This window comes from Cherax quadricarinatus, chromosome 57, assembly GCF_038502225.1.
Source record: "Cherax quadricarinatus isolate ZL_2023a chromosome 57, ASM3850222v1, whole genome shotgun sequence".
Classification (NCBI taxonomy): domain Eukaryota; kingdom Metazoa; phylum Arthropoda; class Malacostraca; order Decapoda; family Parastacidae; genus Cherax; species Cherax quadricarinatus.
Window position 1 is genome coordinate 21,445,704 of NC_091348.1, and position 13,204 is coordinate 21,458,907.

The window sequence follows — 13,204 nt, forward strand, 5'->3', positions numbered from 1 at the left end:
CTCGGGGAAGGCTTGTGATTGGTTGGAACTAAAGAACGGGAAGCTGGCCGCGCGGGGCACGGAGTATGACACGCCCCCAAAACACGTAATTAATACCGAATTTTCCCGGCCAAGCACGATAAAGGGTTAAAATCACCAAGTAACAGAATTGGAAATTTTTTCCCAGTAAAAGTAGGCCTTAGACAAGGATGTGTGATGTCACCGTGGTTGTTTAATATATTTATAGATGGGGTTGTAAGAGAAGTAAATGCGAGGGTCTTGGCAAGAGGCGTGGAGTTAAAAGATAAAGAATCACACACAAAGTGGGAGTTGTCACAGCTGCTCTTTGCTGATGACACTGTGCTCTTGGGTGATTCTGAAGAGAAGCTGCAGAGATTGGTGGATGAATTTGGTAGGGTGTGCAAAAGAAGAAAATTAAAGGTGAATACAGGAAAGAGTAAGGTTATGAGGATAACAAAAAGATTAGGTGATGAAAGATTGAATATCAGATTGGAGGGAGAGAGTATGGAGGAGGTGAACGTATTCAGATATTTGGGAGTGGACGTGTCAGCGGATGGGTCTATGAAAGATGAGGTGAATCATAGAATTGATGAGGGAAAAAGAGTGAGTGGTGCACTTAGGAGTCTGTGGAGACAAAGAACTTTGTCCTTGGAGGCAAAGAGGGGAATGTATGAGAGTATAGTTTTACCAACGCTCTTATATGGGTGTGAAGCGTGGGTGATGAATGTTGCAGCGAGGAGAAGGCTGGAGGCAGTGGAGATGTCATGTCTGAGGGCAATGTGTGGTGTGAATATAATGCAGAGAATTCGTAGTTTGGAAGTTAGGAGGAGGTGCGGGATTACCAAAACTGTTGTCCAGAGGGCTGAGGAAGGGTTGTTGAGGTGGTTCGGACATGTAGAGAGAATGGAGCGAAACAGAATGACTTCAAGAGTGTATCAGTCTGTAGTGGAAGGAAGGCGGGGTAGGGGTCGGCCTAGGAAGGGTTGGAGGGAGGGGGTAAAGGAGGTTTTGTGTGCGAGGGGCTTGGACTTCCAGCAGGCATGCGTGAGCGTGTTTGATAGGAGTGAATGGAGACAAATGGTTTTTAATACTTGACGTGCTGTTGGAGTGTGAGCAAAGTAACATTTATGAAGGGATTCAGGGAAACCGGCAGGCCGGACTTGAGTCCTGGAGATGGGAAGTACAGTGCCTGCACTCTGAAGGAGGGGTGTTAATGTTGCAGTTTAAAAACTGTAGTGTAAAGCACCCTTCTGGCAAGACAGTGATGGAGTGAATGATGGTGAAAGTTTTTCTTTTTCGGGCCACCCTGCCTTGGTGGGAATCGGCCAGTGTGATAATAATAAAAAAAAAAAAAAAAACAGAATCGGTGGCGGTAATGACGAAACAAGAAAGGCAATATCCGGAATAGATAATGCCCGAGAAGGAGAGAGATATAAAGAACAGAGCGTATACCACCTATGCAAGTGGATACGGGCTGCTGTGTAATGCAGCGAAGTACGAACAAATAGCTGATGGCACAGAATATCAGTGTGTATAAGAAGGGCACTTTCATTAAAGGTCCCATCAGGAAAAGGATCTGAAGAATACAATAAATTATAGCCTGAGATGGGAGAGATAACAGCAGAGTGTAATTTTGGTTCCTGTAAGCAAACACCAACAGGGGAAAACTGGGAGAGTAACATCTGAAGCTCACTCCGATTACCCCTGAGGCTGCGTATATTCCACTGTATATAGGCCATGATTGGCAATGATAAAGATACCTGAAATCCGCAGGTAAGGGTTCCTACGGACTAGAGGGGTTAGAAAAGTCCACATGCGGAGGCAGTGGAAAACGTTCAAGCAGTGAAGGAATGGTGCGCTGTGAAGAAAGGAGTTGCGCAGATGGAACAGAGGAGAGAGGAGTGGAGGGTGGATCAGTGTCCATTGATGGTTTGGTCTCTGCAATATATTCAGAGATTGCTTCAAGTGTTTCAGAATTCAGAGACGTCATATGGGAGACAATATTGGAAATGGTAGGGGGAGGATGAGTAAAGATTGGAACTGTATTGGACTCTACCAAGGTAGGGGGGGGGGGCGAAAGGGTGGAGGGAACTGGAGAAGCATGGAAGGGGACAGAAGAAGCAGAAACCTGGGAGGTGGCAGAAGAGGAAGAAACTTGGGAGGGAACAGGGGAGGAAAGTACAGTACGAGGAGGGTGAACCTCTACACTTGTAACAGAGCCAGTGAGAGGGGGAGAACCAGGTACAGAGACAGGGAAGGTAAAATGAGGAGGTGGAAGATGGGTAGGAGGTGTTAACGGACCTTTTTTTGACTTTTGAGAAGTAGAGGGACGATTGGGAGGAGGTGTCATACGAGATCTCGTCGCTACTGAGACTTGTGAGAGAGAACACGAAGAAGCGAGATCAGACTGAGGCATTGAAGTAGGGACGTCTGAGCCGAGGACAGCAAAAGAATTAGATACAGGAGTGACTATGGGAGAGGTAACCACAGAGGTGGGTGCAGAAGATGGGATACCAGAAGTGGGGGGACGTTTTGAAACACGGGAATAAGAAACACAAGGTAGTCTCCCTTGGAGGCGGAGATGAGAAACTGCCATGGCATAAGGGAGACCTTCTGCCTCTTTGAGGTAACGGATTTCCCGCTCGTTTAAGTAGACTTGACAACGGCGAGAGTACGAAGGGTGAGCCTCATGACAATTAAGGCAAGAGGGAGGTCGATTGCAAGACATATTAGAATGGTCATCGGCACCACAGACTGGGCATTCGGCGATAGATCTGCAATATTTCGCTGGATGGCCAAATCGCCAGCAATTTCTACACTGTTGCAGTGTAGGGATCACCTTTCGAACTTGTAACCGATGTCCTGCTACATAAACTGAGGATGGGAGTTCACGGCTGTCAAAAGTTAAACGAGCCACATTGCTAGGGTATCGATCTTGGAGTTCCAGCTGTTCAAGAATGTCAGTGCCACATGTCTGGAAATTTTGTTGAACTATGGTATGGGGCAGAATGACGGTACTACTACAAGAATTGAGGGAATGATGTTTTTCAATAGTGACAGGAACAGTATCGATATGGGAAAGACGAGAAAGCTCATGAGCCCGGGTAGCATTCTGTACGGTGATGATGCGCGTACCGCTCTTAAGAGCATGAAAAGAAATATCTTTACCAACATGGCGTAGGAGTGCCTTGCCAATACTGTGGTCAGAAAGATAGGCAGTAGAGGAAGTCAGTCGTAAAGTGAAGAATTTAGTCCATTGTGCAGTCCGAAACTGAGCGTGGAAAGGTAGTGAAGGACGTGTTGATCTTTTCTGAGAAGAACGAGAAGGTGGAGAAGTATCATCAGCAGGTAATTGTCGTTGGCGTTTAGGCGTGGGACCAGAGTTGGTCTGACGTGAAACGGGTCGGCGATTCGAAAATTGCCGCACCGTAGAGGGAGAGGCCGGAAGCATAGTCAGAGGAGAGCGAAGGTCAGATAAATCGAAGGAGTCAGTCGAGGCCTCAGTACCTGAAGCAGGTGAGGAAACAGCACCGGCAAGAGGTACAAAGGCATGAGGAGTGTCCGAAGAGTGGTCCAAAGACAAGGCGGGGTCAGAACGGGGTGCGGTATCAAGAAGGGGCCCGGGGGTAGCAGGTTCATGGACTAGGGCTGCCATGGTTAGGTTACTTCTTTCTTTTTGTTTTTAAGAAAAAAAAAAGAAAGAAGAAAAGAAAATAAAAATAAAAAAAAAAAGAATAAAAAAAGAGGGGACCGGGGAGGGATAGTTCCTAGGAGGAATGAAAGGGCCAGAAATCTCCCTCCGTGCCCAAGAGGACCTCAGCACCGCTAGTAGCGCAGATGCAGCATGAAACCCGTGCCATACCCTACCCATCATGCCAGTAAACCGGCAATCCGGGATAGCAACCTCACATCTGTCGAGCTACCTCGGTGGACAAAAGAGAGGGCGGCCGGAAATCCGCCACAAAGCATACCTCCTTCGGCCACCACCCCCGGAATCTGAAAGGTGGCTTCCAGAGATACACCCGTCGCCCGAGAGACACCCAAAGTCACCCTCCGGGATACCGGAGAGGGATCGGGACATCCCCAGGCAATCCAGATTCCACGGCAAACTACGCCACTGCCAAGAACCTCAATGGAATGGGATGGACCCCGGTACCCTTTCCCCTACCTAGGAACTAGCGCGTGCCTGTGGGAAAAAAAAAAAAAAAAAAAAGAAGGCCAAAAAGGAAGGGCAAAAGGGAGGGGTGGGGAGGAGGAGGAGGAAATGAAAAAGGGGAGGATGGGGAGGATGGGATAGGGAACGGGGGATTGGGGGGTAATTAGGTTCGGTCTGAGGAAGGAGACCGACAGGTCTAATTCCTCAGACCAAGAGCCTCTTCACCACGCCAAGGAGCCCCCCTTGAAGAGGCACAAGCGTCGTAAGGTGACTAAAATTCTGAGAACAAGGTTCTAATAACCAGTCTCCTGTATAAATTACTAAATGTAAAAAGATGAAAAAAACTTCATTTCTTCTTTTGGGTGACACTGCCTCAGTGGTAGATAGCTGACGAGTTGGGGAAAAAAAAAAAAGCTTCGGGAATGATTATTCCAAATGTAAACCTATCAATACAGTCTGAAAAAAAGTCTAGTCTGAATCATATTGAATTATTAATTTAGAGACATAACAGGTGCTAAAGAAATAAAACAAACAAAAAAAAAGTTTATGAATTCCTACTCCATTCTCAATTTAGGATAAATGATAACTGGCATTATTTTGGTTTCAAAACAAAATACAGTGGTACCTCGAATTTCGAACAGCTCCCAACTCAAACAATTATATAAGTGTATTTTTGTAAGTGCTTTTGTAAGTGTATTTTTGGGGGTCTGAAATGGACTAATCTAATTTACATTATTCCTTATGGAAACAAATTCGTTCGGTAACAGCACTTGAACAGTCTTCCGGAACGAATTTCAGCCAATATTTGAGGTACCACTGTACTTGACATTTTTAACACATCAAATATTTGTTTGACACTAACGTGGGTTACATCAAGATATTCATTAAGGAGTCCAACTTGATCATGGGTGGTAATGGTGAGCTTTTGTACAATGATTGGGTTCTGGTCGTCACGCCCCCACACAAAGTCTTCTCCAGGATCAATCACAAACTGGATGGGTAGTAACTCATGAAGGCAGTCAGTCAGGGGAATCACAGCTGTAACCGTAAGAAAAATCTTAAATAAAGTTTAAGACAAAATGCAGTAAGTTATTTACAAGAAAAATATAAGTGGGCAAAAACACAAGGATGCAGAGCAGGTCTTTTTTGGGGCATTTTTCTCTTGGTAGTTTTTTCAAGTTATCACAAAGTTTTACTTAAAAGTAGAAAATCCCAATAAAGGCTTATCTTACATTCGTGTCTCTTTAATGGCATTTTTTTTTTTAACACGTCAGCCATTTCCCACCAAGGCAGGGTGACCCAAAAAGAAAGAAAAACCCAAAAAGAAAGAAAAAAAATCTTTCATCATCATTCAACACTTTCACCATAACTCATACATAATCACTATCTTTGCAGAGGCACTCAGATACAACAGCTTAGATGCCCCTCCAAACTGCCAATATTCCTAACCCCTCCTTTAACCCTTAAATGGTCCAAACGTATATATACGTTTTTTCAACATTTGAAAGTATGTAAAAAAATTTAGATATTCTTTCTTGTTTTACATTTAAAAATGTGTAAAAAAACTTTTATCTACATTTTTTTTTGTTATTTTTGAAAATATGTAAAAAAAACGTAGAACTACTTTTGGAGCACTACGGATTTGAACGTCGATCTGTTTGGACTGTTTAAGGGTTAAAGTGCAGGCACTGTACTTCCCATTTCCAGGACTAAAGTCCAGCTAACCCATTTCTCTGAATCCCTTCACAAAATATTACCCTGCTCGCACACCAAGAGCTCGTCAGGTCCCGAAAAGCATTCATTTCCATTCACTCCTATCTAACACACTCATACATGCTAGCTAGAAGTCCAAGCCCCTCGCCCACAAAACCTCCTTTATCCCCTCCCTCCAACCTTTTCGAGGACAACCCCTACCCCGCCTTGCTTCCCCTACAGATTTATACACTCTCCAAGTCATTCTACTTTGCTCCATTCTCTCGAAATGACCAAACTACCTCAACAGCCCCTCTTCAGCCCTTTGACTAATACTGCTGTAATTGTGGCCTCCAATCAAGAGTGGGGCAAATGGAGGTATGTTGGTGGAAGGAGGGCACAACACATTGTCAATGACTACCTTATACCACAGTGATGTAATGAAGGGGATAGAGGTTAACCCTTTGACTGTTTCGGCCGAATATATACGTCTTATGAGCCAGTGTTTCGGACATACATATACTCAATAATTCTAGTGGCTTCAAATCAAGCAGGAGAAAGCTGGTAGGCCCACATGTGAGAGAATGGGTCTGTGTGGTCAGTGTGCACTGTATAAAAAAAAATCCTGCAGCACACAGTGCTGAATTATGATTATTATTATTATACTGAAGGGGAAGCAATAAACCCTTAGGGATAATACAACATCTAGGGAATGGGGGACAATCATGTTCAATCCAAGGACAGGGAAGACAAGTCAAATGCCTTACAGTAAGGAATCTCCTTTGAGGGGTGTAGAATGATAAAATTAATTAGAACCCATGATAATCATGAAGATGAAAAAAATGAAAATGTTTATTGCTAGTTAATACAGTATACAAATACTATAGTGAGGCTCAGGTTAGGGTGTGAAGGAGAGAGAGGGAGATTACTTCCCGGTAAAAGAAGGTCTTAGACAGGGATGTGTAATGTCACCATGGTTGTTTATTATATTTATAGATGGGGTTGTCAAGGAGGTAAATGCTAGGGTGTTACCTGGAGGTTACCTGGAGGTTCTTCCGAGGATCAACGCCCCCGCGTTGATGATACTGTGCTTATGCTTATGATACTGTGCTTATGGGAGATTCTAAAGAAAAGTTGCAAAGGTTAGTGGACGAGTTTGGGAGGGTGTGCAAAGGTAGAAAGGTGAAAGTGAACGTAGATAAGAGTAAGGTGATGAAGATATCACCCGGCATTTTAGTCACCTCTTACAACACACATGGCTTACGGAGGAAGAATTCTGTTCCACTTCCCCATGGAGGTAAGAGGAAATAAACAAGAACAAGAACTAGAAAGAAAATAGAAGAAAACCCAGACGGGTGTGTATATATATGTTTGTACATGCATGTGTAGTGTGACCTAAGTGTAAGTAGAAGTAGCAAGACGTACCTGTAATCTTGCATATTTAGGAGACAGACAAAAGACACCAACAATCCTACCATCATGTAAAAGAATTACAGGCTTTCGTTTTACACTCACTTGGCAGGACGGTAGTACCTCCCTGGGCAGTTGCTGTCTACCAACCTACTACCTAGGTAAAACAGACTATATATTATACAGATTTAAAGGAAAACTCCTGGGTAGGGAGAACGTTCTGGGCTTAAAACAACACAACAATGTATAAAAAAATTAATGAAGGTGATACGGACCTGCCTTGCATGGGCCAGTAGGCCTTCTGCAGTGTTCCTCCATTCTTATGTTCTTATGATACATAAGAAGGCTGATACAGTGTGTTAGGCAGTGATGAGAGTACCAAGCATAGTGGGAAAAATGCACAATGCCCATGCTTCTAGTGTTGACAACCAGCTAATTACAAAAACTGGCAGATACTTGAGGATTGCGATTATAGTTGAGTGTTCGTATTGTTCCTGGTTCTGACTTCATTAGTTCAAGTTACCTGTGCTGGCAGGCATCAATGAAAAGGCTCTTATTTCAATGTCCTTGATTAAACACAACACCTTTTTAATCTGCAAGTCATAATCCTGAAAAAAAATGTGAAAGAATGGAAACTATATTTAATGAATCTTACCAGGAAGCAGAGAGGCACTACACTCTGCCTGTGTTTCCATAACCACTAGAGCTGAGAAATGAGCAGCATCATACGTCAAGAGCAATGGCGAGCGTTGACACTCACGAGGGGGACACTCCAACGGAAGATACACTCCACCAAATGGGATGGGAGCTAATGGTTCACCACTCACATCCTGTCAAGAACAAACATTTGTAGAAATTGTATCTTTTTATATATTTTTTACCACATTTACTTTTCCTCACCAATGTAGTGACCGAAAGAAGGAAACACATTCATATTTACAATATTGTTGCACAAATATATCATTTTTCTCACATTTGTGAGCAAAATACCTCTCCATATTAATAAGTTCCTTTTATTTCTGGGGACACCACTCACATGAAACACTCTGCTCCCTATTCTAGAAAAACAGGTACAGTCTTCCTGACCACTCTGAGACTGAAGAAATACTCTCTGACATCCCTGTGGCTTATTTGTGTCTAACTTCCAGCTGTGCCCCCAAGTACTTGTTTCTTGATTCTCAGACAGTATGTCTCTATCTACATGTTCACTCCTGAATATTTAAATACAAAGACTTCTTCTATAATTCCTCTCTCCAATCTGATGTTCAACTATCAGAATCTCCTTGAAGAACCAAGTCATCAGTCAAGAACAACTATGCTAACTCCCACTTTGTATCAAATTTGTTATAATTTAATCGCACACCTCACCTCAACACCCAGGCATTCACCTCTTCTACAGCCCCATCTATAATGTTAAACAACCATAGTAACATCACATATTGCTATCTAAGGCCTACTTTTACTGGAAAATATTCCCCTTCTCTCCTGCATACCCTAACCTGAGCCTCACCCTACTCATTAATACACCAGCTATCTCCCACCAAGGTGGGGTAACCCAAAAAATGGAGTCATATTCACCATCATTTATTCAATAGCTGTCTTATGAGAAGTGCGCAGATATTACAATTCAACTGACCCTCTGAATAGACAATATGAAGATGATTAGTGACATGCTGACCTGGTTAAAATATTGCCCTATACAGTGGTCCCTCGTTTATCGTAATTAATCCGTTCATGGAGGTGTTACTATTATCGAAATCTATGATTTTCGAATCAATTTTCCCCATAAGAGATAATGTAAATACAATTAATCCGTTCCTGACACCCAAAAGTATTAAAACAAAAAATTTTTTTACATCAAATATAGATGTAGTACATAAACAATACAATGGGACATGTTGTTTGGTAAGACACATATGCAACAGTTAGGTATCTTTATTTTGAAACATTTCACCTACACCGTAGGCTTCTTCGGTCGAGTACAGAAAAGTTGATAGAAGCAGAAGAGACTTGAAGACGATGTAATCAGTCCATCACCCTTGAAGTTTTGAGGTGGTCAGTCCCTCAGTCCGGAGAAGAGTATTGTTCCACAGTCTGTGTCTTACCAAACAACCTGTCGGTATTTTATACCATTTTAATGTTCACAATGGGTAGTACGTTGGTAGACAGCAACCACCAAGGGAGGTACTACCGTCCTGCCAAGTGAGTGTAAAATGAAAGCCTGTAATTGTTTTACATGATGGTAGGATTGCTGGTGTCTTTTGTCTGTCTCATAAATATGCAAGATTACAGGCATGTCTTCTACTTCTACTTACACTTAGGTCACACTGCACATACATGTACACGTTTATTTATACACACTTATCTGAGTTTTCTTTGATTTTATCTTAATAGTTCTTGGTCTTATTACTTTTCCTTTTATATCCATGGGGAAGTGGAATAAGAATCTTTCCTCCGTGAGCCATGTGTGTTGTAAAAGTCAACTAAAATGCCGGGAACAATGGGCTAGTAACCCCTTTTCCTGTAAAGATTACTAAAAAGAATAAGAAGAAGAAAATTGTCAAAGTGGGAAGTCTGAATGTGCGTGGATGTTGTGCAAATGATAAGAAAGAGATGATTGTGGATGTTATGAATGAGAAGAAACTGGATGTCCTGGCTTTAAGTGAAACAAAGCTGAAGGGGGTGGAAGAGTTTCAATGGAGAGGAATAAATGGGATTAGGTCAGGGGTTTCAAGTAGAGTTAGAGCTAAAGAAGGAGTAGCAATAATGTTGAAGGATAAGCTATGGCAGGAAAAGAGGGACTACAAATGTATAAACTCAAGGATTATGTAGAGAAAAATAAAGATTGGATGTGAAAAGTGGGTTATAGTAAGTGTGTATGCACCTGGAGAAGAGAGAAGTGTAGAGGAGAGAGATTTTGGGAAATGTTGAGTGAATGCATGGGGAGTTTTGAATCAATCGTGAGAGTAATGGTGGCTGGGGATTTCAATGCTAAAGTGGGTAAAAATGTTATGGAGGGAGTAGTAGGTAAATTTGGGGTGCCAGGGGTAAATGTAAATGGGGAGCCTTTAATTGAGCTATGTGTAGAAAGAAATTTGGTAATAAGTAATACATATTATATGAAAAAGAGGATAAATAAATATACAAGGTATGATGTAGCACGTAATGAAAGAAGTTTGTTAGATTATGTATTGGTGGATAAAAGGTTGATGGGTAGGCTCCAGGATGTACATGTTTATAGAGGGGCAACTGATATATCAGATCATTATTTAGTTGTAGCTACAGTTAGAGTAAGAGGTAGATGGGAAAAGAGGAAGGTGGCAACAACAAGTACGAGGGAGGTGAAAGTGTATAAACTAAGGGAGGAGGAAGTTCGGGTGAGATATAAGCGACTATTGGCAGAAAGGAGGGCTAGTGCAAAGATGAGTAGTGGGGGGGTTGAAGAGGGTTGGAATAGCTTTAAAAATGCAGTATTAGAATGTGGGGCAGAAGTTTGTGGTTATAGGAGGGTGGGGGCAGGAGGAAAGAGGACTGACTGGTGGAATGATGAAGTAAAGGGTGTGATAAAAGAGAAAAAGGTAGCTTATGAGAGGTTTTTACAAAGCAGAAGTGTTATAAGAAGAGCAGAGTATATGGAAAGTAAAAGAAAGGTGAAGAGAGTGGTGAGAGAGTGCAAAAGGAGAGCAGATGAAAGAGTGGGAGAGGCATTGTCAAGAAATTTTAGTGAAAATAAGAAAAATTTTTGGAGTGAGTTAAACAAGTTAAGAAAGCCTAGGGAAAGTATGGATTTGTCAGTTAAAAACAGAGTAGGGGAATTAGTAGATGGGGAAAGGGAGGTATTAGGTAGATGGCGAGAATATTTTTGAGGAACTTTTAAATGTTGAGGAAGAAAGGGAGGCGGTAATTTCATGCACTGGCCAGGGAGGTATACCATCTTTTAGGAGTGAAGAAGAGCAGAATGTAAGTGTGGTGGAGGTACGTGAGGCATTATGTAGAATGAAAGGGGGTAAAGCAGCTGGAACTGATGGGATCATGACAGAAATGTTAAAAGCAGGGGGGGATATAGTGTTGGAGTGGTTGGTACTTTTGTTTAATAAATGTATGAAAGAGGGGAAGGTACCTAGGGATTGGCGGAGAGCATGTATAGTCCCTTTATATAAAGGGAAAGGGGACAAAAGAGATTGTAAAAATTATAGAGGAATAAGTTTACTGAGTGTACCAGGAAAAGTATACGGTAGGGTTATAATTGAAAGAATTAGAGGTAAGACAGAATGTAGGATTGCAGATGAGCAGGGAGGCTTCAGAGTGGGTAGGGGATGTGTAGATCAAGTGTTTACATTGAAGCATATATGTGAACAGTATTTAGATAAAGGTAGGGAAGTTTTTATTGCATTTATGGATTTAGAAAAGGCATATGATAGAGTGGATAGAGGAGCAATGTGGCAGATGTTGCAAGTATATGGAATAGGTGGTAAGTTACTAAATGCTGTTAAGAGTTTTTATGAGGATAGTGAGGCTCAGGTTAGGGTGTGTAGAAGAGAGGGAGAATACTTCCCGGTAAAAGTAGGTCTTAGACAGGGATGTGTAATGTCACCATGGTTGTTTAATATATTTATAGATGGGGTTGTAAAAGAAGTAAATGCTAGGGTGTTCGGGAGAGGGGTGGGGTTAAATTATGGGGAATCAAATTCAAAATGGGAATTGACACAGTTACTTTTTGCTGATGATACTGTGCTTATGGGAGATTCTGAAGAAAAATTGCAAAGGTTAGTGGATGAGTTTGAGAATGTGTGTAAAGGCAGAAAGTTGAAAGTGAACATAGAAAAGAGTAAGGTGATGAGGGTATCAAATGATTCAGATAAAGAAAAATTGGATATCAAATTGGGGAGGAGGAGTATGGAAGAAGTGAATGTTTTCAGATACTTGGGAGTTGACGTGTCGGCGGATGGATTTATGAAGGATGAGGTAAATCATAGAATTGATGAGGAAAAAAAGGTGAGTGGTGCGTTGAGGTATATGTGGAGTCAAAAAACGTTACCTATGGAAGCAAAGAAGGGAATGTATGAAAGCATAGTAGTACCAACACTCTTATATGGATGTGAAGCTTGGGTGGTAAATGCAGCAGCGAGGAGACAGTTGGAGGCAGTGGAGATGTCCTGTCTAAGGGCAATGTGTGTAAATATTATGCAGAAAATTCGGAGTGTGGAAATTAGGAGAAGGTGTGGAGTTAATAAAAGCATTAGTCAGAGGGCAGAAGAGGGGTTGTTGAGGTGGTTTGGTCATTTAGAGAGAATGGATCAAAGTAGAATGACATGGAAAGCATATAAATCTATAGGGGGAGGAAGGAGGGGTAGGGGTCGTCCTCGAAAGGGTTGGAAAGAGGGGGTAAAGGAGGTTTTGTGGGCGAGGGGCTTGGACTTCCAGCAAGCGTGCATGAGCGTGTTAGATAGGAGTGAATGGAGACGAATGATACTTGGGACCTGACGATCTGTTGGAGTGTGAGCAGGGTCATATTTAGTGAAGGGATTCAGGGAAACCGGTTATTTTCATATAGTCCGACTTGAGTCCTGGAAATGGGAAGTACAATGCCTGCACTTTAAAGGAGGGGTTTTGGGATATTGGCAGTTTGGAGGGATATGTTGTGTATCTTTATACGTATATGCTTCTAAACTGTTGTATTCTGAGCACCTCTGCAAAAACAGTGATAATGTGTGAGTGTGGTGAAAGTGTTGAATGATGATGAAAGTATTTTCTTTTTGGGGATTTTCTTTCTTTTTTTTTGGGTCACCCTGCCTCGGTGGGAGACGGTCGACTTGTTTAAAAAAAAAAAAAAAAAAAAAAATGCTACATGATGAATGAAACATTAACAGCGATTCTTCTTAGTGTATGGAAGACTGGAGGAGGAGAGAGATTGGATTATTTACAGTTTGGAAGGAGGATCCCCTG

At 42.1% G+C, this 13,204-nt stretch overlaps 1 protein-coding gene across 3 annotated transcripts in view; it reads right to left on the reverse strand.

Annotated features, from left to right (window-relative positions):
- The window catches only part of LOC128693540 (OTU domain-containing protein 7A), a 63,486-nt gene that overhangs the window by 23,819 nt on the left and 26,463 nt on the right, over positions 1 to 13,204 (reverse strand). For all 3 annotated transcript variants that reach the window (XM_053783268.2, XM_053783270.2, XM_053783269.2), the window contains exons 9-10: positions 7,914 to 8,088; positions 5,019 to 5,194 (exon numbers count right to left, since the gene is read on the reverse strand). In XM_053783268.2, coding sequence (XP_053639243.1) covers positions 5,019 to 5,194; positions 7,914 to 8,088 — 351 coding nt within the window. The remainder of the gene's footprint in view (positions 1 to 5,018; positions 5,195 to 7,913; positions 8,089 to 13,204) is intronic.